The sequence below is a fragment of the Ambystoma mexicanum genome, chromosome 5p (assembly GCF_040938575.1).
Source record: "Ambystoma mexicanum isolate Mex_15411 chromosome 5p, UKY_AmexF1_1, whole genome shotgun sequence".
NCBI lineage: Eukaryota > Metazoa > Chordata > Amphibia > Caudata > Ambystomatidae > Ambystoma > Ambystoma mexicanum.
In genome coordinates this window covers 150727765-150754066 of record NC_090930.1, presented here as the reverse complement: position 1 = coordinate 150754066, position 26302 = coordinate 150727765, and the positions used below count along the sequence as shown (strand labels likewise).

At 48.6% G+C, this 26302-nt stretch overlaps 1 protein-coding gene across 1 annotated transcript in view; it reads right to left on the bottom strand.

Moving 5' to 3' along the window:
* LOC138480807 (pre-mRNA 3'-end-processing factor FIP1-like) overlaps positions 1 to 26302 on the bottom strand; it is an 889709-nt gene that overhangs the window by 812721 nt on the left and 50686 nt on the right. The window contains exon 2 of the mRNA XM_069612552.1: positions 23983 to 24025. Coding sequence (XP_069468653.1) covers positions 23983 to 24025 — 43 coding nt within the window. The remainder of the gene's footprint in view (positions 1 to 23982; positions 24026 to 26302) is intronic.

The window sequence follows — 26302 nt, the reverse complement described above, 5'->3', positions numbered from 1 at the left end:
GCTCTGGGCGCGGCGGCTTCAAAGCCCGATTCACCGCTGCGAAGAACAGCGCGTAACTGAAAGGGAGCCGGGCCTGGTCAGAGATACATTGTATCTCGTGTTACGGAGGATCGGCCGCGGGAGCAGCAGTGCGGCCAGTGGACAGCTGGGGCATTGAGCCCTGACAATAACGCGGATGTCTTCCTGGAAGGCTACAAATGTAGCGAGCGCTCCGAACACGGAGTGAGGCCCCTGACATTTTGTAGCCCAAGCGCCGGGGCTTTCCATAAGCATACAGCTGAGGCTGAATGAGGTGAAGGCAGGGCTTAACAGGAGGTGAGAGCCTGCAGTACAATATTGGATTGTGGAACTGTTGGCAGGCGAGGGAAAAAAAGCGCAGATAAAGATCCCAGAGGTTGCTGAAAACACACATGGGCACTTCTGAAAGTGCTGGGAGCGCCCTCAGAACTTTTCAAAAGAAGGAGAAGCGCAGTTCCACCCATTATTGGATTGTGAGAGTCAGAGAAAGAAGATATAATGGCCGGAGGGGCCAGGGAACAAAGGAGCCTCGTGACAGAAATGCAACGGTAGCGAAGGGAAAGCAAAAAAGTGCACTGGGACACCCTGCTGCAGATCCAAGCGCGGACAGGAGGCTGCCTCTGACGGGAGAAATGTCTAATAAGCCCCTGAGAGCGAAGGGTAAACAGCCCACGCTGGACGAATACGCAGGACACCGACTGGCCCGGACGGAGCCAGAAGTAAAGACAAACCCCCAGCAGGGGAAATGGCCGCGGGGGGCACGAATCAGGAGGTCCTTGCGGCGATCGTGGATCTGAAGGTGGCCTGGGAGACCAGGCTCCAGTTGGCTGTGACGGAATTGAAGACGGCAATGGAACTCCAGGTCGGGGCGGTGCAGGAAGACGTGAACCTCCTCAGGCAGGACGTGAGGACTCTGGCGGAGCGCACGGAGACTCTGGAGAAAGAAATGGGCCCTACTGCGGCAGACTGTGCTGCGCAGAAGCGAGAGCTCCATGCCCTGGTGCAACGTGTGGGCAACTTGGAGAGTAGGGCGGAGGAGGCGGAAGGACGCGCCCGGAGGAACAACATTCGCATTGTTGGACTGCCAGAGGGAGCTGAGGGTCACAACCCTACGGAGTTCGTGGAAAATATGCTGCTGCAGGAGATGACTGGGGGAACCCTGTCTCAGGGATTTGCAGTGGAAAGAGCGCACAGGGCCTTAACGAGAAAGCCGCCGCCGGGAAATCCGCCCAGGCCAATGATCGCCAAGATCCTCAACTACCGGGACCGGGAAAGAATCCTTGAACACTTCCGCAAAGGGGGAACAATACAACGAGGAGCAGCAAACATAACTGCCTACCCTGATTATACCCTGCAGGTACAGCGAAGCCGTATGAACTTTGGATCGGTCAAGAGGAGATTGCGGGAAGCTGGGTACAAATACATGCTGCTCTACCTGGCCAAGCTAAAGGTTTTTTATAAGAGCAAGATGCTGTTCTTCGACACCCCGGAGGATGGTATGGGGTGGCTGGACGTGCAGAACTGCCCTCAAGAGCCAGATATCCAGAAGGCAGACGGAGCAGGACGAGATAAGTAAAGCTGCGGGCCTGGTTGGGCTGTGGACTGTGGGACTTGATTATAGTCATTGAAGCAGTTGGAGAGCAGGTACGCGCTAGTTGGTAGGAAACATGATCCGTGGGCACGGATACTGCTGCGAGAGGAAGGAGCCTCCTGGGGCCGATCTTTATATCCCCATTTAGAGTTTAGTTTGGTCACCGATAGTGAGGTGACACCCTGTCGGGTTCTCAAATTGGGCTTCCAAGGGAGAACCAAACGCGGGGATGCCCGAGATCCAGGGATGGAGCTGGGCAGTTGGTTGGGTTTTGGGGTGTTTAAGTTTAAATATGAGCCTTGGGGGAAGAACTAAAATCAGGAATCTGTTTGGTGTGGGGGGGGGGCTGCTTGGAAGAGGGAAGGGGAGCTATTGATGCACCATGGGGGACCTTAGGATATTAACGTGGAATGTTAGAGGGCTCAACAGTTATTTGAAGCGGAACAAGGTTATGCTGTATCTGAAGCGACAGAAGATAGACGTTGCCTTGCTACAGGAAACGCATCTGACGCGAGAGAAAATGGAGTTGGTAGGGAGGAAATGGAAAGGGACAGCGGTGGGTTCGTTGTACTTTGCTTATGCAAGAGGAGTACTTGTCTGGGTGGCGCCACATGTCCCATTTAAGTTGACTGAAGAAGTTGTGGAGGCGGATGGGAGGTTGGTTATAGTGAGGGGGCTGATAGAGAACAAAGAAGTATGCATTGTAAATACATACGCCCCCAACCAAAACACGGCGACATACTTTAGAACGCTGTGTACCAAGCTCAGTGCGTGTGTGGGGGGTGCGGTGATGTGGGGTGGGGATTTTAATTGTGTATTGAATCCTAGGGTAGACAGGTCGGATGATCAGACGGCCAAGCCCAGCCCAGCGGCTAAAGTATTGCAGACGCTGCTAGCAGACTTTGGCTTGGTAGATGTGTGGAGAGCGAAACACCCTGACGAGAGGCAATACTCGCACTATTCGGCTCCGCATCAACTACATACGAGGCTTGATTATTTCTTTGCCACTCTGGACATAGTTGCGGATAGAGACCATATAGACTACAAAGCAAGAGTTCTCTCTGATCACTCGCCCCTGGTCCTGAGGTGGCAGTATTGCCCCCCAAGGGCGCGCATACCAACATGGCGCCTCAGGGCGGAGGCGCTCAAAGACCCAGTCTTCAGAGAAGACATAAGGGATGAGATTATTGCTTACTTCGAGGTGAATACTGGTACTATAAAGTCGGCTGGTACTTTATGGGAGGCTTTTAAGGTTGTGATGTGGGGGATCGCCATTGCGAAGTCAAAGGGATTGATGGGTGGAGTTCTAGCTGATCTACATAGAGCTGAGATCGAGCTGGAAAGAGTGTTGGAAGGTGGCGGGGCTGATACAGAGGTAGTCTTCAAATTACAACAGAAGTGCGCAGAATACTGGGAAAGGCTCTGTAACTTAAATTATAAAAAGTATATAGAGAGACAGCATGCGGGAGGAGATAAAACGGGCCGACTCCTAGCGTGGTTGTACAAGAGCGAAACCCCGAGATCCCCGATTCGAATTGTAACCAATGAAGAGGGCGAGAAGGTGGACACCCAGGAAGGTGTAAATAGGGCATTTGCGGAATACTATAAGGCATTATATGAAGATGATGCGGGGAGCAGCCAGGAGGAGATAGACGAGGTACTGGAAGATATAGGCCTGCCTAAGGTCAGTGACGAGGAGAGGGAGGAGCTGGATGCTCCGATCACTCTGGAGGAATTGAAAGAGATTGTAAGGCAGTTACCCACCAGCAAGGCTCCAGGTGCAGACGGGTTCCCTAGTGAATTTTATAAAGTGTATGGAGAGGAGGTGCTCCCACCCATGCTAGAAATGCTTAATGAAGCGTTTGAGGTGGGACGGTTGCCGGAGTCACTCAGGGAGGCGATCATAATACCGCTCCCCAAGCCCAATAAACCGGGACACAGTTGCGGTTCCTACAGGCCCTTGTCGATGCTGAACCAGGACAGCAAGATACTGACAGCTGTCCTGGCCAACAGAATGCGGAGAGTAATCGGCAAGTTAATTCACCCTGACCAAACGGGCTATGTCCCGAGCAGGAACATCACTCACAACCATAGACGACTCCACCGAGTGGTCGAATGGGGGTGCAGTGATGACGGCGAAATGGCGATTGTGGCATTGGACGCAGTTAAAGCGTTTGACTCTGTTAAGTGGCCGTGGTTGTTGGCGGCCCTAGGAGGGTATGGAGTGGGGCCAGGTTATATTAGATGGGCTGAGATGTTATACAGTGAACCGCTGGCCAGGGTCCGTACGGGTGCAGTGGTGTCTGAAAGATGGCAGCTGGGCAGAGGCACTAGGAAGGGGTGCCCCTGGTCCCCGATGCTGTACATACTGGCCCTGGAGCCCTTAGCAATATACCTCAGGCAACAATATGACCCGATCGGTATTGAGGTGGAGGGGAGCGTCACCTTATATCCTTGTATGCAGATGACTTGTTACTATATCTGAAATACCCGGAAGAAAATATGCGGTATGTTTTGGAGGTGATGGGGAGATATGCCAGGCTGTCCGGTATAGCGGTGAACCCCCAGAAATCTGCTCTATTCCCGCTGGGTAGCTATGTGGGAACTCCTGTAGAGAGGTTTGCCGGTGTTGCAGATCCCATGGGCAGCGAGCTCTTTCCGCTACCTTGGAATTGATGTGTATCACATGACGGAGGAAGAACATAGGCGCAATACTGAAATAGCCATTGGGAAAATCGGGAAATGCATGAGGTTCTGGGAGAGATTGCCCTTAGCGATGATGGGCCGAGGTGCTATGCTTAAAATGGTGGTATTACCTAGGCTTTTGCATTACTTCAACAATATCCCATACATGATACCTAAGAAGTTTTTTGTTAAGCTGCACAGTATGTGCAGGGAATTTTTGTGGCACAGTACCCGGAACAGAGTTGCATTATGGAAGCTGCAGAACTTTTACGAAAAAGGCGGTATTAAACTGCCTAATTTTGAAGCCTACTTTGTAGCGGCGCAACTGCAATATGTGGCTAAGTGGCTCTCCGATGAAGAGACCCCTGAAAACAGGTTGTTCGGGAGGGACTGTACCCCTTTTTACTTGCGGGAAATGATCTGGGTGGCCAGCGCAGACATGAGGGAGCGCCCTAGAATGCTGTTTTTGGGGTGGAACATGTGGCGCCGAGCCTGTCGGATGATGGGGGACCCTTTCCCGTGTGTTCCGCAGATACCGTTGGTCGCACTGGCAAAGGGAGACAGGCAGCTGAGGGTAATTATCAGGACATACTGGGAATCAGTGGGACTAGTCACTTTGGGAGACATTTGGCAAGACAGGACTATTATGGAGTTTGGGGAACTGGGGGAAGTGGCGGGATTGCACAGAGGCCAATATGTCACTTATCATATGGTAGTGCAGGAGATTCGGAGCAGATGGCCTGCAACTACTTTGGCGGGGGAACCGGATGCTACTGTATGATATATCGGAGGGTGGGCATGAGGTTTCCAGAGTGTATGAGATGTTGATGGCTAAGGTTGGAAGGGACCTGGTGCACTTGAGATTAGAATGGGAAACAGAGATGGGAGCCCCGATGGAAGATGGGATGTGGGAACGTGCTTTGGGATATCATAAGAAGGTGTTGAGAAATGCCAGGTTCAAACAAATACAGTTATATATAACGCATAGGGCGCACATGACCCCTCTGAGAATATCAAAGTTCCGAAATATTGGTCGCCAGGCGTGCCCTAAGTGTGACGAGGAGAATGCCGACATGATACACATGTTCTGGGCGTGCCCGGTAATTGAATGCTACTGGGGTGAAGTGGCACAGAAACTAGCAGGAAAGGGGGTCACACTTAAAATAGACTCGGCCTGAGCCTGCTTGCTGGGAGGGTATCCCAGAGCGCGAAAACTCAAACATGTGGGGAAACTGAGAGATTTGGCAGATGTGCTTGCGAAACGAAGGATCGCCATGGGATGGAAGGAGTGTCATAAGCCGCGGGTGGAGGTCTGGTGGAAGGACCTACAAAAATGGGCAGAGGCTGAAACAGTGGTGTGGCAAGAGGCTAGTAATGCGGGGGGGGTGAAGAAATGGGCTCCCTCATGGCATGGAAATTATTGATAGCTGAAATGTTTGGAGCAGTGTCGGCTCCTGTTGAATCTGAGGGCAGCGATACCCTGACACACGAAGCGGATACTGAATGTGAAGAACAAACAGGCTCATAAGGGGGAGGGACTGGGATTGCAGTGTTTATGTTGTTCAATGTGTTTAATTATGTTTTGTTGTATTGTTGTTTGGTTTGAATAAAATAAAAATCATTTTTTTAAAAACACTGTGGCATCATGGTTCGGGGTGTATGCATTTACAATATACATTTCTTTATTTTCTATACTCCTGTGTAACAATACCATTCTCCCTTCATTATCTGTCTTTGAGGTCAGCACCTTGAATGGGACTGTGGGGGCTACCCAAATGAGCACCCCCCTCGTGTATGTCGAGTATGTGGAGCCCACCATCACGCCCATCCTCTGTCGGCATCTGCTGAGGTGAGTGGATTGTGGCCCCAGGCCCTACTTGCCAGCGTTCATCTTGCCCATTGAATTTGAGCCCCCAGCTCCCATGCGCGGCCTTTGCTTCCCAAGCCCTCTTCCTGGTTCCTTCGAACTCCCGTCCCGCCCACCCACCGTGCCCGGATTGGTCCTCCGACTGTTACCCTGGCCATTACTGCCCTTCCCAGGGCAGCCCTCTGCCCGTGCAGCCCCTGTTGCTAAGGACCCCAGGCAAAGGACAACTCCTGGTCGTATCTGCAGGTATCCGCAGGAGAAGCAAGAAGCCAACAATAAGTGTGGCAAGGGCGGGGACTGAAGCAATTACTTCAAGCCATACTACCCTACCATTCTACCCTATAGGCGAAAATGGTCATAAAACCTTTCCATCTGTGGTGTAGTTGCATTTAGAGGGTCTTCCCAGTAGCATATCAGTGGTATAATTGCATTCAGAATGTCCGCCTAATAGAACACCTGTGGTATAGCTCCGTTAAAAAGTGTGCCAAATCATATCTGTGGCTTAGTTGCATTCTAGAAAGTCTGCCTAATAGAATATCTGTGGTCTAATTGCATCTAAAGTCTGCCTGATAGCTTATCTGCCGTCTAGTTTGCACTTAGGAAATCCACCTAATAGCATCTCTCTGGTATAATTACATTCAGAAAGCTTGCCGATTAGCATATCTGCGGTGGAGTCTACTTTTAGAAAATGTCCCTAATAAGCATTCTGTGGTATAACTGCATTTAGAAAGTCTGTCTATCGCACATCTGTGGTATAATTACTGTTAGAAAGTCTGCCTAATAGCATATCTGTGGAACAACTGCATTCAGAAAGTCCGCTTATTAGCACATCGGTGGTGTAGTCTACAGTTAGAAACTGCCCCCGACAGCATATCCCTGGTATAATTACATTTAGAAAGTCTGTCTATATCATATCTGTAGTATAATTGCACTCAAAAAATCTGACCGATAGCACATCTGTGGTGTAGTCTTCATTTTGAAAGTCCACCTAATAGCATATCTGGTGTACCCTACACTTAGAAAGTGTCCCTAATCAGTGGTATAACTGCATTTAGAAATTCCACCCAATAGCATATTTGTGGTCAGGTTCCATTCTGAAAATCTAAATAGAAACTGTGATATAGTTGTATGTAGAAGCAGTGATTGATCCCACCCTGTGGTATAGTTGTAGTTAGAAACTGTGAATAATATAACCCTGTGATATAGTTGAACTTAGAAAGTGTGGGGACTGAAGCAATTACTTCAAACCAGACAACCTTACCATTAACTCCTACAAGCCCTACGGTTGAGAATTTAGAAGTGTGACCGATAGCGTGCCCTGGTTGCATTTAGAAGTGTGCCCAATATCCTCTCGGTGCAAAGTTGAATATAGTTGCCTAATATCCTCTCTGTGCAAAGTTGAATGTAAAAGTGTGCCTAATAGCGTGCCCTGGTTGACTTTAGAAAGTGTGCCCTATTGCGTGCCCCCAATTTAGCTGCCTAATATCCTCTCTGTGCAAAGTTGCATGTAGAAGAGTGCCCAATATCCTCTCTGTGCAAAGTTGCATGTAGAAGTGTGCCTAATATCCTCTCTGTGCAAAGTTGCATGTAGAAGTGTACCCAATAGCGTGCCTTGGTTGAATTTAGAAGTGTACCTAACAGCGTGCCTTGGTTGAATTTAGAAGTGTGCCCAATATCCTCTCTGTGCAAAGCTGAATTTAAAAGTGTGCCCAATAACGTGCCCTGGTCGAATTTAGAAGTGTGCCTAATAGCGTGCCCGGGTTGACTTTAGAAAGTGTGCCTGATAGTGTGCCCCTCAATTTAGCTGCCTAATATCCTCTCTGTGCAAAGTTGAATTTAGATGTGAGCCTAATAGCGTGCCCTGGTCGAATTTAGAAGTGTGCCTAATAGCGTGCCCTGGTCGAATTTAAAAGTGTACCTAATAGCGTGCCCTGGTTGACTTTAGAAAGTGTTCCCAATAGTGTGCCCTTGTTGCATTTAGAAGTGTACCAAATATCCTCTCTGTGCAAAGTTCAATTTAGAAGTGTACCCAATAGCGTGCCCTGGTTGTCTTTAGAAGGGTGCCTAATATCCTCTCTGTGCAAAGTTGAATTTAGATGTGTGCCTAATAGCGTGCTCTCTGTCCAAAGTTGAATTTAGAAGTGTGCCCTGGTTGCATTTAAAGTGTACCTAAAATCCTCTCTGTGCAAAGTTGAATTTAGTTCCCTATTATCCTCTCAGTGCAGAGTTGAATTTAGAAGTGTACCTCATAGCGTGCCCTGGTTGACTTTAGAAAGTGTGCCCGATAGTGTGCCCCACCAATTTAGCTGCCTAATATCCTGTCTGTGCCAAGTTCAATTTAGAAGTGTGCCTAATTAGCATGCCACGGTTGAATTTAGAAGTGTGCCTAATATCCAATCTGTGCAAAGTGAATTTAGAAGTGTACCTAATATTCTCTCTGGGCAAAGTTGAATTTAGAAGGCTGCCGAACAGCGGGCCCTACTTGAATTAAGAAGTGTGCCTAATAGCGAGCCTTGGTTGAATTTAGAAGCGTGCCTAATATCCACTCTGTGCAAAGTTGAATTTAGAAAGCATGCCCAACATCGTGCCTGGTTGAATTTAGAACATGTGCCCAATAACGTGCCCTGGATGAAATTAGAAGTATGCCCAATAACTCCATCTGACATTTCCATCTAGAAAGTCTGCCCTATAGCTTACCCGTGTCATAATTACATTTAAAAAGTCTGCCCTACAGCATATCTGTGGCATAATTGCTTTTAGAAAGTCTGCCCTATAGCATATCAGTGTCTTAATTGCATTTAGAAAGTCTGCCCTATAGCATATCTGTGTCATAACTGCATTTAGAAAGTCCTCCGAAACTGCACTGTGTTGTGGGTATATTCGAAATCCTGCCTAATAGCATACTGGTATCCCAGGTTGCTAGAAGAAAGCCTACCTAGTAGCGTAGCTGGGCTGTAGTTGCAACTAGATAGTCTGCCTAATAGCATATTCTATGATCTAGTCACATTTCAAAACTACCTAAAACGCATATCTGCTGCCTAGTTCACAATTAGAACATTCAAACTTAGAATACGTGAATATTATCACCCTGTTTAGTTGAACCTAGAAACTGTGAATAATCTCACCCAGTGGGATAGTTGAACTTATAAAGTGTAAATATAAAGCGAAATTTGAATCTGAAACTGTACCTAATAGCAGGTACTGCTGTGATACTGTCAATCATAGAAAGAGTAAAAAATGAACATCTGGTGGTATAGCTAAGTGGGATGGTGTGAACAAAATCTTACAACCATCTGTATCACAGTTACTAACCATGAGTACACTCAAACCACCAAGGTCCGCCGGAAACTACCCCTGTGCACCGCCCCCCCCCCGTCCGGCCAGCCCGCCCTCATGTCCCCCCCTCCATAAATAATCCCACCCTACACCACATCACCTACCCATTCCCTTTCCAAACACCAAGCCAGAGGGGCAACGATGGCGAGCCAACCACCCTAAGACCTCTGCTCCTCTGAACCCCTCCACCAATCAGCCTACTATGATCATACCCACTCCCCTCTAGCCTCCTATGCACACCCAGCCCAACAATCATTCGTCCTCCCTTTCCCCCCCGCCATCATCCACCCCCGACCACACTCCTTCCCCTTCCCCTAAAAACTGCACGCCTAGCCCTAGCAAGAACAGAATCCTCGTCCATCTCTCCCTCTGACCCCCCCTACCCTCTCGCACACACCAATTGCAACAAAGACACTAAAGAGAAAAATTACCTGGTCCGCCTCAATCTCTCAGCACTCATTGCCTCCCCTGTCTCGACCAACCACCTCATCCCCCAAATCAACACCCTCCCCCCACGCCTCACCCTGCCTGAAACCCCTTTCCCTCGATTTCTCACCAACCTCAACTGAAACGCCGAACCCCTCACACCCCCCCTCCAAATCCCCGGTGCCAAACCCAATCATCCCAACACACGTGTCCATCCACTCCCACCCGAAACCCTCCAACCTTTCTGCTCGCCCACTCTTCCCACCGACCACCCCTCCCGCTCTCCAGTTTTCACCCTCTCCCCCCTCAGCCCCCATCTCTGCAGCTCCGACATCACCCTCATCTACAAAAGTGAATTGCATCCTATTTAATGCCCGATCCGTATCAAAAAACAGACACAGCATCTTTGACCTCCTCGCCTCTGACAAACCTGACCTGGTCTTCATCACCGAAACTTGGTTCTCTGGCGACTTCGCCCCTATCGCCAATGAAGCCCTCCCCCCAGACTACTCCCTCATCCCACTGAACCGTCCCTCCAGAGGAGGAGGAATAGCATTCGCCTTCAAGTCTCACTTCCACGCCTCAATCATCGACAAACAACCTTCCATTCCATCCTGCGAATCACTCCTCGTTAAACTATCTCTTTCCCCTTCTTTCTCTCACAGCTTCCTAATAATCTACAGACCCACTGGCTATGATAGACAATTCTCAAACAACCTCTGCGACTCTATTGCCACCCTCCAACTAAACCATCCCAACCTCACCCTGCTAGGAGACTTCAACATATGGCTCGACATTCCCACCAACCCTATGACACACTTGTTGGTTGACGGCCTAGACGCGATTAACCTCCAACCCCACAAACGGCCCGACTCACTATAAAGGAGACACACTTGATGCCATCTTCAGCTCCCACAACCTGATACATTTAAACCCCCCATCCCCTAACATCAAACTAATTATCCTTCCTGACCTAGCCGACGCACTCCTCCAGCCTCCTCCGCCTACCTACTCAATCGACTAACCCCGGACGCCTTTGACTCATGGCTCAACACCTTACTAATGCGGATCACACCCTCTTGCAAACCATCAGCCCACCATGGCCTTTTCCCTAGATGGTTCACACCTGAATTGAAGACCAGTAAACAACTATATAAATACCTAGAACAGAAATGGCGGAAAGACAAAACACCCCTGAGCAGATCCACCTTGGACCGGCACCTTCATCAGTACAAAGCCGAAATCCGGAAAGCAAAAATAGCCAATTACAACGCCCGAATCTTAAACTGTAAAACACACAGCAAAGAACTTCACAGAATCATCACCGAATTCACCAAACCATCATGCAGCACCACCGTCCAGACCCCCTCTCAAACGCTGTGCGACTCACTCACTCTCCACTTTTACACCAAAGCTCCCAAAAGAAAAAACACTCTAACCAACAAACTAGCCCTCTTACACCCACCAGGCAACCCATCCTCCATACCGGCCAAACCATCCCCTGCGACCACTACCCAACCAACGTTCGACTCCTTTAATCCAATATCAGCTTACCAATTTCTCAAACTTCTCTCTGACCACAAACCATCCGACTCTCCGCTGGACCCTTGCCCGGCCACAACCCTCAAAGAAATTTTTGCATCTACCTGCGCAGGAGAACACGCAAGAACCATCATAGATTTCCTCATGAAGTTTTCCTGACGCATTCAAAACGGTTCATGTCAAACCTCTAATAAAAAAACCTTCTCCCTTGACCCTATCGAGCCCAAAAACTACCGCCCCATCTCAAATACCAGGTTCCTTGCCAAACTCATCGACCGAACCGCCTACTCCCAACTAAATGCCTTCGTCGAAGCCAACAATCTCCTAGACTCCGCTCAATGAGGTTTCGGAGCCCGACACAGAACCGAAACCACCCTAACCTCAATCTGGGATGACCTTAAAAACACAGCAGACTCTGCGGGATGCGCCGTATTAATCCTTCTTGAGCTATCCGCCGCCTTCGACACAATCAACCACTCAATCCTCCTTGACCGCCTCCACTCCCTGGGAATCCGTGGAACTGCTCTCAAATGGATAGCATCCTTCCTCGATAATAGGAATCAAATAACCCTACTCTCCACCTATTCCTCCCAAGCACGACCAGTCGACACAGGAGTTTCACAAGGAGCATGCCTATCAGCCCTCCTGTTCAACCTCTACATGGCCACCCTCCCACAAATAATTCGCTCACACAACATCCTGTGCTACAACTACGCTGATGACACTCAACTAATTCTAAAACTCCTGAACTCAAAACCCAACTGCCGACCTGACCTCGCTTCCCGTCTCCTCGACATAGATCTCTGGATGACCACAAACCACCTCTTGCTAAACCCCTCCAATACCGAAATCATGGTATGTGGTAACACCAAACTTCTTCCACACACACTACCCTGGCCATCTGCAACTCACCGACACCCTCTAATTCAGTAAAAAACCTTGGATGCACCCGAAACTCTGACCTAACACTCTCTCGTCAAGTCAACAACGTTTCAAAGTCCTGCCACTACCACCTTAAAAGGTGCATTTTTGCATGCCTCTCCTTTCCCAACAGACTCTCCTCGGTCCAATCAATTGTTACATCAAGACTGGACTACGCTAACCCCCTCTACCTCGGAGTCCACACATACCAACTGACTAAACTGCAAAGAGCACAAAACGCAGCAGCCAAACTGCTTCTAGCGCTTGGCCCTAGAGACCACATCTCCCCAGCCCTCAAAACTCTACACTGGCTTCCGGTTGCCGCAAGGGGAACCTTCAAAACCTTATGCATTTCTCACCGCTCACTGCATAAAACTGGACCTCAATATCTTCAAGACAAACTAAAACCCTATCACCCTGCACATACTCTAAGATCAAGCTCAGCCGGCCACATAATCATACCAAAAACAAACTCAGTCAGGTTAGGCGGATTATCATTCTCAGCCTTGGCCCCCACGTTGTGGAAAGCACTCCCATCCCACATCCGACTCACTGAAGACCTCATGTTGTTCCGCAAATTACTGAAAACTTGGCTCTTCCCCTAAAACCGACCCCAACTAACTCAAACTGGAGAACAGCATCTCAATGACTTTTGTCCAAATGCTAGATCATAAATAGAAATGCAGCATCAAGATCCGAGCGAAAAATCGAAAACTAATAACCTCTAAGGTTAGCTAAAAAGGACAAACAAAATAGAATGAGTGAAAGAATCAAATCTGCAAAGTGGATAAAAAGAATAAGTTGTACGACAGCAGTAAAGTAGCTGAAATTAATGAAATGGACGAAATAAATGTAATGGACAAGTGGATCAATGTGGACGAGAGGAATAAACTGGATAACAGCAATTCAACTAACCCAAACTACTAGATCATAAACAACAACAACAAAACATAACAATACAACACCGTGATCCAAGCGAGAAATCGAAAACTAATAACCTCTAATGTAAACTAAAAAGGACAAACAATAGAATGAGTAAAGTGGATCAAAGCAGTGAAGTGCATAAAGAATAAATTGGATGAAAACAGTAAAGCGGTTGAATTTAATGAAATCGATGAGATGACAAATGGACGAAAGGAACAAAATGGACATAAGGAATAATGTGAAGAGGATGGAAAGATGAATACATGAGATGGATGAGTACACAGAAAGACGGCATGGAATGTAAGAGTGCATGGTATAAGTGGAACAAACAGAATAGATGATTTGAGTACATAAGATGTGTGTAGTGCATGGGACAGACCGAGAGCACGGACCGGATCGAGTGCGAGTGACAAGTGACATGGGCTGAACCGATAATGCAGGATGAATGAACTGAGTGCGTAGAGCAGATGCAGGGCGTCGTGGCGGCGAGCGGATGCAGGGCGTCGGGGCGTTGAGCGGATGCAGGGCGTCGGGGGGCGTTGAGCGGATGCAGGGCGTCGGGGGGTGTTGAGCGGATGCAGGGCGTCGGGGGGTGTTGAGCGGATGCAGGGCGTCGGGGGGTGTTGAACGGATGCAGGGCGTCGGGGGGTGTTGAGCGGATGCAGGGCGTCGGGGGGTGTTGAGCGGATGCAGGGCGTCGGGGGGTGTTGAGCGGATGCAGGGCGTGGGGGGGTGTTGAGCGGATGCAGGGCGTGGGGGGGTGTTGAGCGGATGCAGGGCGTGGGGGGGTGTTGAGCGGATGCAGGGCGTGGGGGGGTGTTGAGCGGATGCAGGGCGTGGGGGGGTGTTGAGCGGATGCAGGGCGTGGGGGGGTGTTGAGCGGATGCAGGGCGTGGGGGGGTGTTGAGCGGATGCAGGGCGTGGGGGGGTGTTGAGCGGATGCAGGGCGTCGGGGGGTGTTGAGCGGATGCAGGGCGTCGGGGGGTGTTGAGCGGATGCAGGGCGTCGGGGGGTGTTGAGCGGATGCAGGGCGTCGGGGGGTGTTGAGCGGATGCAGGGCGTCGGGGGGTGTTGAGCGGATGCAGGGCGTCGGGGGGTGTTGAGCGGATGCAGGGCGTCGGGGGGTGTTGAGCGGATGCAGGGCGTCGGGGGGTGTTGAGCGGATGCAGGGCGTCGGGGGGTGTTGAGCGGATGCAGGGCGTCGGGGGGTGTTGAGCGGATGCAGGGCGTCGGGGGGTGTTGAGCGGATGCAGGGCGTCGGGGGGTGTTGAGCGGATGCAGGGCGTCGGGGGGTGTTGAGCGGATGCAGGGCGTCGGGGGGTGTTCAGCGGATGCAGGGCGTCGGGGGGTGTTCAGCGGATGCAGGGCGTCGGGGGGTGTTCAGCGGATGCAGGGCGTCGGGGGGTGTTGAGCGGATGCAGGGCGTCGGGGGGTGTTGAGCGGATGCAGGGCGTCGGGGGGTGTTGAGCGGATGCAGGGCGTCGGGGGGTGTTGAGCGGATGCAGGGCGTCGGGGGGTGTTGAGCGGATGCAGGGCGTCGGGGGGTGTTGAGCGGATGCAGGGCGTCGGGGGGTGTTGAGCGGATGCAGGGCGTCGGGGGTGTTGAGCGGATGCAGGGCGTCGGGGGGTGTTGAGCGGATGCAGGGCGTCGGGGGGTGTTGAGCGGATGCAGGGCGTCGGGGTGTTGAGCGGATGCAGGGCGTCGGGGTATTGAGCAGATGCAGGGCGTTGTGGTGTTGAGCAGATTAGGGTGTTGTGGTGCTGAGCAGATTAGGGTGTTGTGGTGCTGAGCAGATTAGGGTGTTGTGGTGCTGAGCAGATTAGGGTGTTGTGGTGCTGAGCAGATTAGGGTGTTGTGGTGTTGAGCAGATGTAGGGTATGGTGCGGGTACGGAACGGGTAAAGTGATTGGAAGGGATGGGTGAAGTGGTTGGAAGGGACGGGTGAAATATGTGGATGGAATAGGTGAAGGATGTGGGTGGAACGGATGAACTAGTGTGGAATGGGTGAAGTATATGGGTGCAACGGGTAAAGTAAGTGGAACAGGTGAAGTAGGTAAAACGAAAGAAGTGTATGGACGAAACGGGTGAAGTGGTAGAACGGATACAGTAGGTGGATGGACGGGTGATGTGGTTGGAACGGGCGAAGATGACGTATGTGGATAGAACGGATGAAACAGGGTGAATGGGTCAACAATGTATGGATGATGCATGAAGAAAGGATAACGTAGGTAGAACGAATGAAAGGAGCAGACAGGATGATGAATGGACGACATGCATAGATCGACGAAGTGCACTGATCAGAAGGAATACATAGAACCAATCGTGTGCATAGAACTGAGCAAGTTCATGCAACGAATGGAATGTACGGGACAGATAGAGGGCATGCAATGGACATGATACAAACATGATTGGAGTACATGGAACAATATGAAGTGCATAAAATGGTGGTAGATAATAAAATGGTTGGAGTGCATAAAACGGAGTGAATAGAACGTCTTGGAATACATGGAACGGTTTGGAGGGCGTGGAACAGATCAGAGTGCTTGAAACGGTCGTAATGCATGGAACAGTCGGAGTACATGGAACTATTAGAATGAGCTTGATCTCAAGCACCTATGGTAAACCACCATATCACATCTCCACGCTTACTCTCTTCTTTACACCACCACTCAACTACAACACAGCGATACTATGACACCATTCAGTATAGCTGTTCTCATACCACCACTTGCCTCATACTCCCCATCACCCTAACTAAACACTGATGGTTACGCACCCTCCAGCCTAGGCGCTCTCCTAAGGTCTAACGCAGCCAGAATCGGTCTGGATAACAACCTGCCAGAACGAACACATACTCTAGATCTCTCAACCACCACACCTACTGCTAAGCAGCTATCACACGAATGCCCCACCAGCTGCACTCATATCCGGTGCGCACACCTCTATTCTCTCTGACTTGAACTTCGGTTCCCGAGGGCGTTCAACCTACCAGCGCCTTAAGACCATACCAATGGTACATAAGGCGCTATATAAATGCAAAGTAACATAACATTTCAATCTTTTCTGTTTTTGCATATCCAGGTGCGTTTCTTGCAACAATACTATCCCGACTTTATTTTGCTCGATATACGTGTGCACCCTTTTATGTTTCACATAGTTGCTGAGCCCCCTGACATTCCAAGACATTATCTTAACCGTTCCCGCCATTTGTATAGGCTATTAGAGAGTTCAGTGTGGCCTCCATCCCATTGCAAGCATAAGTAAGAGTCTAACCATTTTTGGTCCTGCGTGCTGGGCTATCCCCCCCACCCTCTTCCTCCACCCCCACTGCAAACCAACTAACTTTATCATCCCGCTATGACTTCCATGCGTGGACTTTCCTGTTTCCACTCCATTCAACCTGGTCCTTAGACTAGTCTCCTGGGGCCCGAGATTCTGTTACCATGCTTCAGCTCCTGCTACTTCATTACTTCTCTTACAGCTACCCTGTTACTTATAATTATTAATCCTAGGTCTCTTAAATACTTCCACTGCTCCTCCTTGCACTGTTCTGCGTAGGACCTGCTGTTTTGCTGCATTAAATGTCATTCTATTCTTGGGAGCGCTGGTTCTGATCTGCTGCCTCCGGGATTTGCGCATGGTCCATCCACTCTTGGGCTTCCGTTGGCGTTTCGTAAAGAGGGACTTCCCATTGTGTAGCACTTTCAACTTTGCAGGATACAATAGCATGCATTTTAAACAGGCTTTCCTGAGCCTGGCCTTTATTGCTATGTACTGGACTCTCCTTCTCTGGACCTGGAATGTGTTGTCCGGACAGACTGATATCTTGGCTGACGCTCTTTGTATTTCTCCACCCGATCTGGAAAAGGCCAGGATTTTCTCTCGGTCTTTGTAGTTGAGCACCTTATCACAGGTCTTGGCAGGGCTCCCGGTGGCAGTCGCTTGAAAAGTGAGCGGTGCGCTCTTTCGATCGTGAACCCCTATGTGAGTTTGCCAGCTCCTAGCTCTTGAAGCAACATGTTCTCAGTAGCAAGTGGTTGGGTCAGACCCTTCCGTTAGTCCCACAATTTGCATATTGTTTCTTCGTGCTCGCCCTTCCGCCTCCTCAGCTCTGTCTTCCAGCAGTTTGACCCTCTGTTGCAGGATATCTATGTCCCTGGCTGCTTGCCTCTGTGTTACCTTTCACTTGCTCCTCCAGGTTCGTAGTGCGTTCAGCAATAGCCCGGACATCTCGTCAACAGACGCACATCAATTTGCACTGCCACCAATGCGTTTTGCAGGGTTGAAATGGCATCTAGGATTTGTCATTTCCCTTCGTCCCTCATTTCGTTCGGGACAGCTGTCTATGCTGGACTCTTGTCCCCTTTGGGTGCTTCTTGCTAACCGGGTGGGCTTGTGGCAAAGATATCTAATGTGCCCTGCTTATTTTTGCTCTTGATGTTCTTGGACGGCATCCCTAGTTTTTGCCTCACGATGTCAGCCGTATGCCTGTGCTGTGTTGGGGTCCATGCGACTTTCAGGTGGCCAGATCTTTCTGAGCGGCTTGTCCACACTGCTCTTGCCTGCTGCGCCTCTCAAAGCAGGCACGTTATCGTTGTAGCCTCGCAGTGTCTTGGCAATCTGGTCTCTGATCTCCTTGTTAGGATTTCCCGAAGTGCGCTCAGGATCTGTGTCATTGTGACTCTTGCTGCCTCTCCTTAAGAATAGGCTCGCTTCTAACACTCAGCAAGCTCCTTCTATGCTCAGCAACGCTGCTTCTCCAATCGGGGGCAGGCCTCGTTGCTGTGGGCCCGTGCTTCCTGTCAGCCCAGCACCCCACCGTGTTTTGGGGGACTCTGCTAGTTCAGGACGAGTGTTACTGATTTGTGTCCTATACCATCATGGTTTTCGTTTTACCAGCTGGTGGTGCTGCATACACCCTTCAACAGAAACATTATGATGGGCTTGTTAATCTGGCCCCTCAATGTCTTACAATGCTTTACTATGACCTGATGCACCCTCCTCTCCTGGGCCTGCATGCAGCAGGCACGTCCGCCTTGGGGCACCTTCACTTCCCTTCTGCTGCGTGTTGTCCAGCACTTTACATGCAAGTGCTGCAGGCGCCTCGCTTCTTTGTTGGTTTTAGGAGTGAGGGCGATGGAGGGGGCCCAGGTGAATTGGTGCGCTGCAAGCTCCTCGCTTCCGTGTTGGTTCTAGGAGTGTGGGTAGTGGGGGGTGCCCAGGTGAATTGGCGGAGTGCTGTATCATACGTGCAGGGCCCCCCCCCCTTCCACTCCTTACCTCTGGTTCGTTGCTCCACCGCGTTCCGTGCAGCCTTCACCCCGCGCCTCAAGTCTCTGGGCTTCCCAACTCTGCCTTCTCCCTCTGGCGGTTCCCACCGTTGCGGTCTCTTTCAATGTTGTGCTGGGGGGGCTGTATGCTCTTCACACACCCAGCAGTCTGTTATCGCTCATTTGGGGAGCTCTGCTACATGTCCTTCCGTGGCCACAATGGATGAAACGCTGGTGTGATCACATTCCACCACCCGCCGTGGGCTACCACGTATATACAGCTCAGCAGTCCTGCACACCAACGACTGGCGAGTTCCTTCACGCCACGGTTTCCATACATGTTATCACCATCATCTAGTGATGCCCATCTGGGCCTCCGTAACCGCTGGCAGTCCGTCCCTGCTTCTGGCACGGCAGGGCAGACTCAGCTGTATTCTTCGGTAGTCTCGTCTCTACGTTCTCCGGGCCGCCATTTCCTTTTGCCTCAATCATCTGAAGTAACGCTTGTCGGTGCTGCTACCTCCAGGCAGCACTCCGCAGCTGAACCTGTGGTCTGCAGCTTCTCCCGATTATGCTGCAGCTATGCTCCTGTTTTTAGTATTATTTAGGTTGCTTTAACACCAAGTAACAGGCATTTCTCGGACGGATCTGCAGGAGCCCAGAGTGAGGACGTCTACTTCACATGGCTGCTGGCCACGCCCCGCTTTCCATAAACGTTATTCAACACTTAATTTTTTTATATAGCGCTTTATTCTAAAGCGTTTTACATAGGACTTTCACATAGATTACTATTATTACCCAATAGTACTAATTTATCAACCTCGGACGGATGGAAGGCTGAGTTGGCCTTGCCGGGATTCGAACCTGTGACCTGCAGATCAAACAGATCACACCAACTAGCATTTAACCCGCTGAGCTATCTTACTTGATTTTCAGATAGTCTCTGGTGACTCTTCATCAGTTCATGAACCTCGTTCAATACTTTACATGTTTTTCCTTCTTCTCTCTTTGGTAAATGTTCTTTGTTATTTCATTACTTTCCTCCTAGTTCTCTCTATAGAGAGGTTGTTTGTTGACTTTGACAGAGTATTCCCATAATGATTCTCTTTTACTTCTTCAGGTCTCAATATTCTTATCTCATCTGTACTGGGACGAGTATGATTGGTCCCAAAACAAAATCCCATCGTTCTCTCCTGTGGGTTTTACTTTCTCAGACTGTCCTGGACTAGGACGAGTATGATTGGTCCTGTAATGATTCTCTCCACCCCTCTTGAGCTTTAATATTACAGTCTTTTGGACTTCTCTGGGAGGAGCATGCTTGATCCCACAATGATTCTCGTTCACTCCTCTGGGTTTGACTAGTACAATATCTTGCACTTGACTGGGACGAGTAGGATTGGTCCCGTAACAATTTATTGCCCTCTCCCGAGTCTACAGTTTTCCCAATTACCTGCTGTGTCACCAGGGCTTCTGTTCGCTCAGGGTTGGTTCTCTCTTCTTGTCGTTATTCAGGATGGTCGTGCAGTATCTTCAATACAGTCAGGTTCCGAATCTCCCATTGTGGAGTGGAATCAGAGTTTAGAGGACGCACGGTCCACCACAAACACGTGGTCATGCCACCAATTTCCATCTTGCTCTATGCTCCAGGGTGCAGCACGTCCGACTTGCCTTCCTTCGTTCTCCCAATGTCAAAACGCAGCGTGCAACTCTTTCTCCTTCCTCTCTAGTTACAGGACGCTGCACGCCCAGCTTCACTTCCAGATCTGCCTTCCAGCCAATTTGTAACTCGCAGGTCTTCTCTCTATTCCAATCTTCTCCCCCCTCACGTGTGACGATGCTGTGGAACTTATTCAGCGGACATCTCGCTCACCCAGTCAGGCAGCTGCTCTCCTTCCCTCCAGATCTTCATCTTCGTCCTGGTTAAATGGGCATTTTCCCTTAAAGAAAGATTGTGTTTCCAGAAGACAGTAACAGATACAGATCTTTTCTTCATACCGACTTCATAAAAGGTATATTTAAAGACTTCTTGTTGAGACGTAGTCTAGTGAATTCCTCACAGGAACGGGAGGCCTTGTCCCCAAAGTGGGTGGCTCTCCCAATGAGGTCCACTTGCCTTGATCTCTAGAGGGTATTGCGGAGCGGGTTCACTGACCTAGCCTCACGGGTGGTGGCTCCCCATTGGGGAGAAGGGACGGGTTCCCGCGATATATCACAGGTTGAACTCGGCTCCTAGACCCGAACGGAATCTTCCTTGCACCAGCAACTCCTGGGCATCTTCGACTGCATCCCACGGCAGAAAAACTGACATCTAGTGAGTCCCAGTCGGCCTACCAAGTCACGTAAATCAGAGCAAGGGTGGCGAGAAATCACAATAGTTACAGTCACCCTTGTCTCCCCTATAATAAACAGTTTATTCCATTCCCTCGCTTTTTAAACTCTTGTTTTAAAAGCTGTTCCGATAGATCTTGCTTATCTGTAAAATCCTTGAGAAGTCTTCTGGAACATTTTTCACCACCACAATAACTTTTCCTGCCTTTATCCCCTCTCCTAGAAGGAACTTTGCGACTTTTGGTCACAAGGCCCCATTCAACATAGGGATTGAACTTATAAAGTTAGGGTCTTCATTCTTGAGAACTGGTATTCCTCACTGCATAATTACTTACCTTTCTTTCGGGTGTTTAAGTGAATTGTATGCATTTCTACAAGTCAAAGGTAACTATATGTTTTATAACTGAGTGTTGTGAGATCATATAACCTGCTAGATTCATTTTTCTAGTGTGTTGTTGGGTCTAATCATTTTTTGCACTGAGCAGTCTAGCCAGAATCTGTGTGCATTTCACTGTGTGGACTCATTGTGACCCCCTCACCCCACTCACCTTGTCCTGAGACTAAGCCTGGACCACTCTCCATGCTTACCTTGATTGGATTTGGCTAACCTCTCAGAGTTCCCCTGTTCAGTATATCCTGAAATCTGTCCACCAGGCCAAATTTTAGAAAGCCATCTTAACAGTCTCTCTGCTCGCCTCCTTCCCGCCCTCCACTATGAGCAGCCCGGGTACCTTCTATGTCGCAGGGTTTGCTCCAATGAGGTGGCGTCTGCTCAATAGCAGTGGCGTTCTCTGTGGCTTTCTGGCAGTCCTGTCTGAACACGAGTGAGTTTTGTGTTCCACTCATCTCAGCATTTCTCTTCTCCTCGGCTCCTTTGTTGCGAGTGGAGGATTTGTTCCTCCCTTACGTTCTGGGTTCGGTGTGGTTTGTCAGGCGCCGGGTACACCATGTCTTCCATGTAGTTGAGCCTCCAGATAAGGCCAGCTCTGTTCAGTTTTGGCCTTGCCTCTGCTTTTCTCTGTGGCTGGTAGGAAGCATCTCTCTCCGCGCCACAGCCAGCTCAGCTGTGCAACATGGCTCTGCCCCTCAGTGACGTGTTCATGTCGAAGGCTCGCCTCTGCATATTGCTTCTCTCCCATACAAGGGTGATCGCACCATTATTCTCGCTCCTTGACCAAAAAGGGCATGTTGTGTATGTTCAGCTGTCAAGCCCACGGATAGACCAGCATTGTCTGGAGCCAAACATCGAAAGGCACTTTCAATGTTTTTGAGTCCCACAGCTGAACATAACATCAGTTTCTCAGATTCCCATGTATGCAGATAATGCTTTAGTTATGAGCAGTTCCACATGGGAATGGTGTCCTTGTCCCCTTGAGGGGAGCCACTCCCAGCGAGGTCCCGTTTTGCCAAACCCCTAGGGAGGGTTTTGCTTAGCGAGCTCACCTCCCTAGCCTTAAAGGGGCTGGCTCCCCTTGAGGAGAAGGGACGAATCCCCCAAATTCCTCACAATAAACACACAGCATTCTATATTTGTTTGCATTTCTTGGAGGGGATTTCCCAAATTGTGCCCTTTCCTGCAGCTACATTTCAATCTCATTTTCCAATGATCTCTCCGGTCTCTCACACATCCTGCAGAAGGCGGTTTTCAGAACAACATAAACATGTTGTATATTGTTTATTTTAGGTCTTGGATAATAATGCTAAGCAAATATCTTGGATATTGCTAATCAACATTAGCCGGATTGATTTTTAGTTTTGACTATTAGGTGACTCTTGAGCGCTGCCAATAAGCCAAAACTATTGCATTGGAATACAGTTGAAAGGCAGATAAAAGTCGGGGAGGGACACACAGCTTGTAGCGATCATTTGGTTATTTATCCATCCACTGACTGCCCATGCCATGATAGTCCCTATGGCCATTGACACCCACTACCTGTCCCTCTTTGCCCAAGAACCCAATTCTCGTGGGATGTCTTTGAACTACCTCGATCAAACATAATGAAACTTTGGCCTACCAGCGTTATTTCTAAGCAGTCAGCTGAGAGTGAACGGCTTAATTGCAGCTGTAAACGCGCTGCTGCTGTAATAAAAATATCTTAACCAAATTTACCTTCAGCCACATGATTTATATCTGTTGTCTGCACTGAAGCTATTTTAAAAACAAACATTGATACAGACAACAGTTCTGCTTGTAGATAGGTATTGACAGAGTTTGCGAGGCACTGCAATCGTATGCCAAGATACCCCATCATTTTCAAACTGTTGGGATCATATGGCCAGATAGTACCATTATAACAGTGCCTAGAAAATGCCTATCCCATGCCTACACAAAAGCCAAAACGGTTGGATTTCCCAATGCTCGCTATGCTTGAAGTTGCATCAGTTTTAAGAACATTGCAGCAGTGTGTGCCCTCCCTCCTCTCTCTGGCACCCGCCGTCACACTCTTTAACATTATGGTTGTGGTTTCTCACCCTGCCCCCTTTCGACTTAGTTCACATCCAAGTTTCTCTCGCGTCAAAATCCCATTAAAGAACAATATATTGTCACAAGACAGAGTTGAAAACCAAAGCTAGAAATAACCCATTTCCTAACACCAACTTAAAGCCACTTTCAGTACCAAATTAATGAAACTCTGGTTTAAAAAATAAAGTCAGTCCTGGCGTCGGGGACCCTATGTGTCAAATGGCATTTTCCATCTAGACAAACATATCTGGATTACGGAAAAATGTTCTAACATCCACAAAGAAAAAAAGTAAAATAAAGTTGCTTTTGGTTATCTAAAACAATTTCTGGAAATGTACACCAAACCTTACACCGTTTATCTACATTTTTCGGAGGAGAGCCAACAAAACAGCTCTGACAAGCGGTCCCATCGCAAGCAAGAGGATGGCATCAGGCATACATGCTTGTTTTACTTTTGTTCCCCTTCACCTACATTTTCCAAATGCCAAAGTGCAACCTGATTTCTCTGATGCGGCATGCTTTCCCGCCTGATTTGACAGATAAATCCTCCCACATGCCTCACCAGTATTCACTCTTCTGGAAAAAGAAAATCAAGTTGTGGACTCTTACCTGGACATTGGTCCATCTCTTCGTTTCTTTCCAGTCGGGTCATCTGCAAATAACACAATATAATAGTCATTAAGACCCACATGAAGGAATGTGTTTTTCAATCACGATATTAGATTGAGGGGACGCTGTTGGGATTGTACTTGTAAAGGGAGTTGCTATAAGCAGCCGTTTGGGAGAGGCGACAGTGCTGCGGGTGAAGCAGAGAGCCAAGATGAACCTTTGGGATTTAAATGCTTTACAAATGCCACAAAAAGAGAACATCAAATAAACACGTGTTGGACTGATTTGTAACAAGGGCACCTCCTCTTTTGAACAACGGACAGACATTGGATGTGAAGACATGGTCTCGAGTATTAGGCTTTAAAATTGCTACTTTCATGGGCATAGCACATTTCTTTACAAAGAAAACTACATTTCTCCGAAAACCTGCAACATTTGGTACTTTCTTTTTGGATACCAGTTAAAACGAGAGCATGAATGGACTCAAGATCAGGAAAGCTGCAGCCAGGCAGAGAGATTATGAACATCTACTGGAATCCAGCTGTAATTAATGATGAGACTTTCATAGATGCTGTGTTCATGTCAATAGACAAATATGCAAATTTAGAGGTGATTGTCTGTGGAGATATGAACATCCATTTACTTTACAATAAAGGGCAGGGTAAAGGCTTACATGAACTACCCCAACGTGCCCACAGATGTTTGAAAGAAACTTCTTACAGAAATTTGATTTTATGTAATATGACCAGTGAAAAAGGAGCGTCACTGTTACCGACGTGGAACCGAGGGAAATCGGTGGCCACTATTGATTATATCTTCACGTCAGTGCAGCTACATCAATCAATAACAAGAATCGAAGTTATTCCATCCCATAAAAGTGACCACAATATGGTGACAATACAAGGCACAATTGTAGGCCAACAAAAGAAAAGAGACTTAGAAATCCAACTGGAAGTCAATTGAAAACTCTCAAGACTAAGATTAACAAGTCAAGCAAACGCACTCCAAAAATTGTATGAGGAAGCAGACCGAACTGATGCAACTGATGCAACAAAATTGAACTATGAATAGCTACTGGTGCCCCTTCAGAAGCCTTGCGCCAGTGCAAGTCATGCTCCCCACAAACATCAGTACAACCCGGAATTAGTAGACAAAAAGAAGACACTAGGGCAACTATACGATCATTGAAAAAAACTGTCAATCCTGGAAACCTACTAAAAATCGGAAAAGCCAAACAATCCTATATTCATTGGAAGAAATCCCATTTAATGACGATGGAACAAAACAATGCTGAATTGATGCTGGCAACGTTCAGAAATCGGAACCTACGAGACCTATGGTGCCTGCTGAACAATAATGCTCAATACCAGCACCGGCTAGTCTCAAACGTCTCAGAAGAGAAATGGATTGCTCACTTTGCTTCTATATATAAAAAAGACCTAAAGGATGTAGATGAACCAAACCAGGTACAAAATTGGAAACTAGAATGGGGAATTGATATCATTGAGACAATACAGAGTCTTAAAAGGGTCGCGGTCCCCTGGTCCTCGCAGCCTGTCTAATGCAGCCTTAAAACAAGATCCTGTAGTTTGGGCAAATATGATGATGCAAATCCTGAGGCTGATTAACAAATTACACCAGATCCTGGAATCATGGAACAAAGCGATCCTGATCCCCATCTTTAAACAAGGCTTATGTGAGGCACCATCTAAATATCGGCCTATAGCCCTATTGGACCCTTTGGGCAAACTATTTGCGTCATTCCTCCTGAAGAAATGAAAGATTTGGGCCAAAGAATCCCACCGCCTGGCAATAAGGCAGACAGGCTTCACAGCAAATGTAGGCACCAACATAAATCTTCCGACATTAAATCTCATTAAGCATGAAGCTATAACGTCAAAGACTGTGGTCCATGCAATCTTTGTTGATCTCACAATGGCATTTGATTCCATAAATAGACAAACTGTGGTCCAAATTGACAGCATGGAAGTGTCTGGCAGATATAATGGAACCGATCAAGCTGCTATATACAAATACATCAGTAGCAGTTAGACTGTCAAAAAATGGGGTAAAATCTGAGGCAATTAAAACATGGAATGGCCTGAAACAGGGCTGCCCTTTGGCAGCCACATTGTACAGTCTATTCACAGGGGATCTTGAGGACAACATCAACGATCCGGCTCTCAATCCCCCGAAAATTAATTCGATCCTGACACTGATCCTAATTTACACAGATGACATTATATTGATGGACAAAACAAGTTCTGGTATGAAAGTCAGCCTTCGAAGATTGGAAGATTATATGTCCTCCAATGGATTA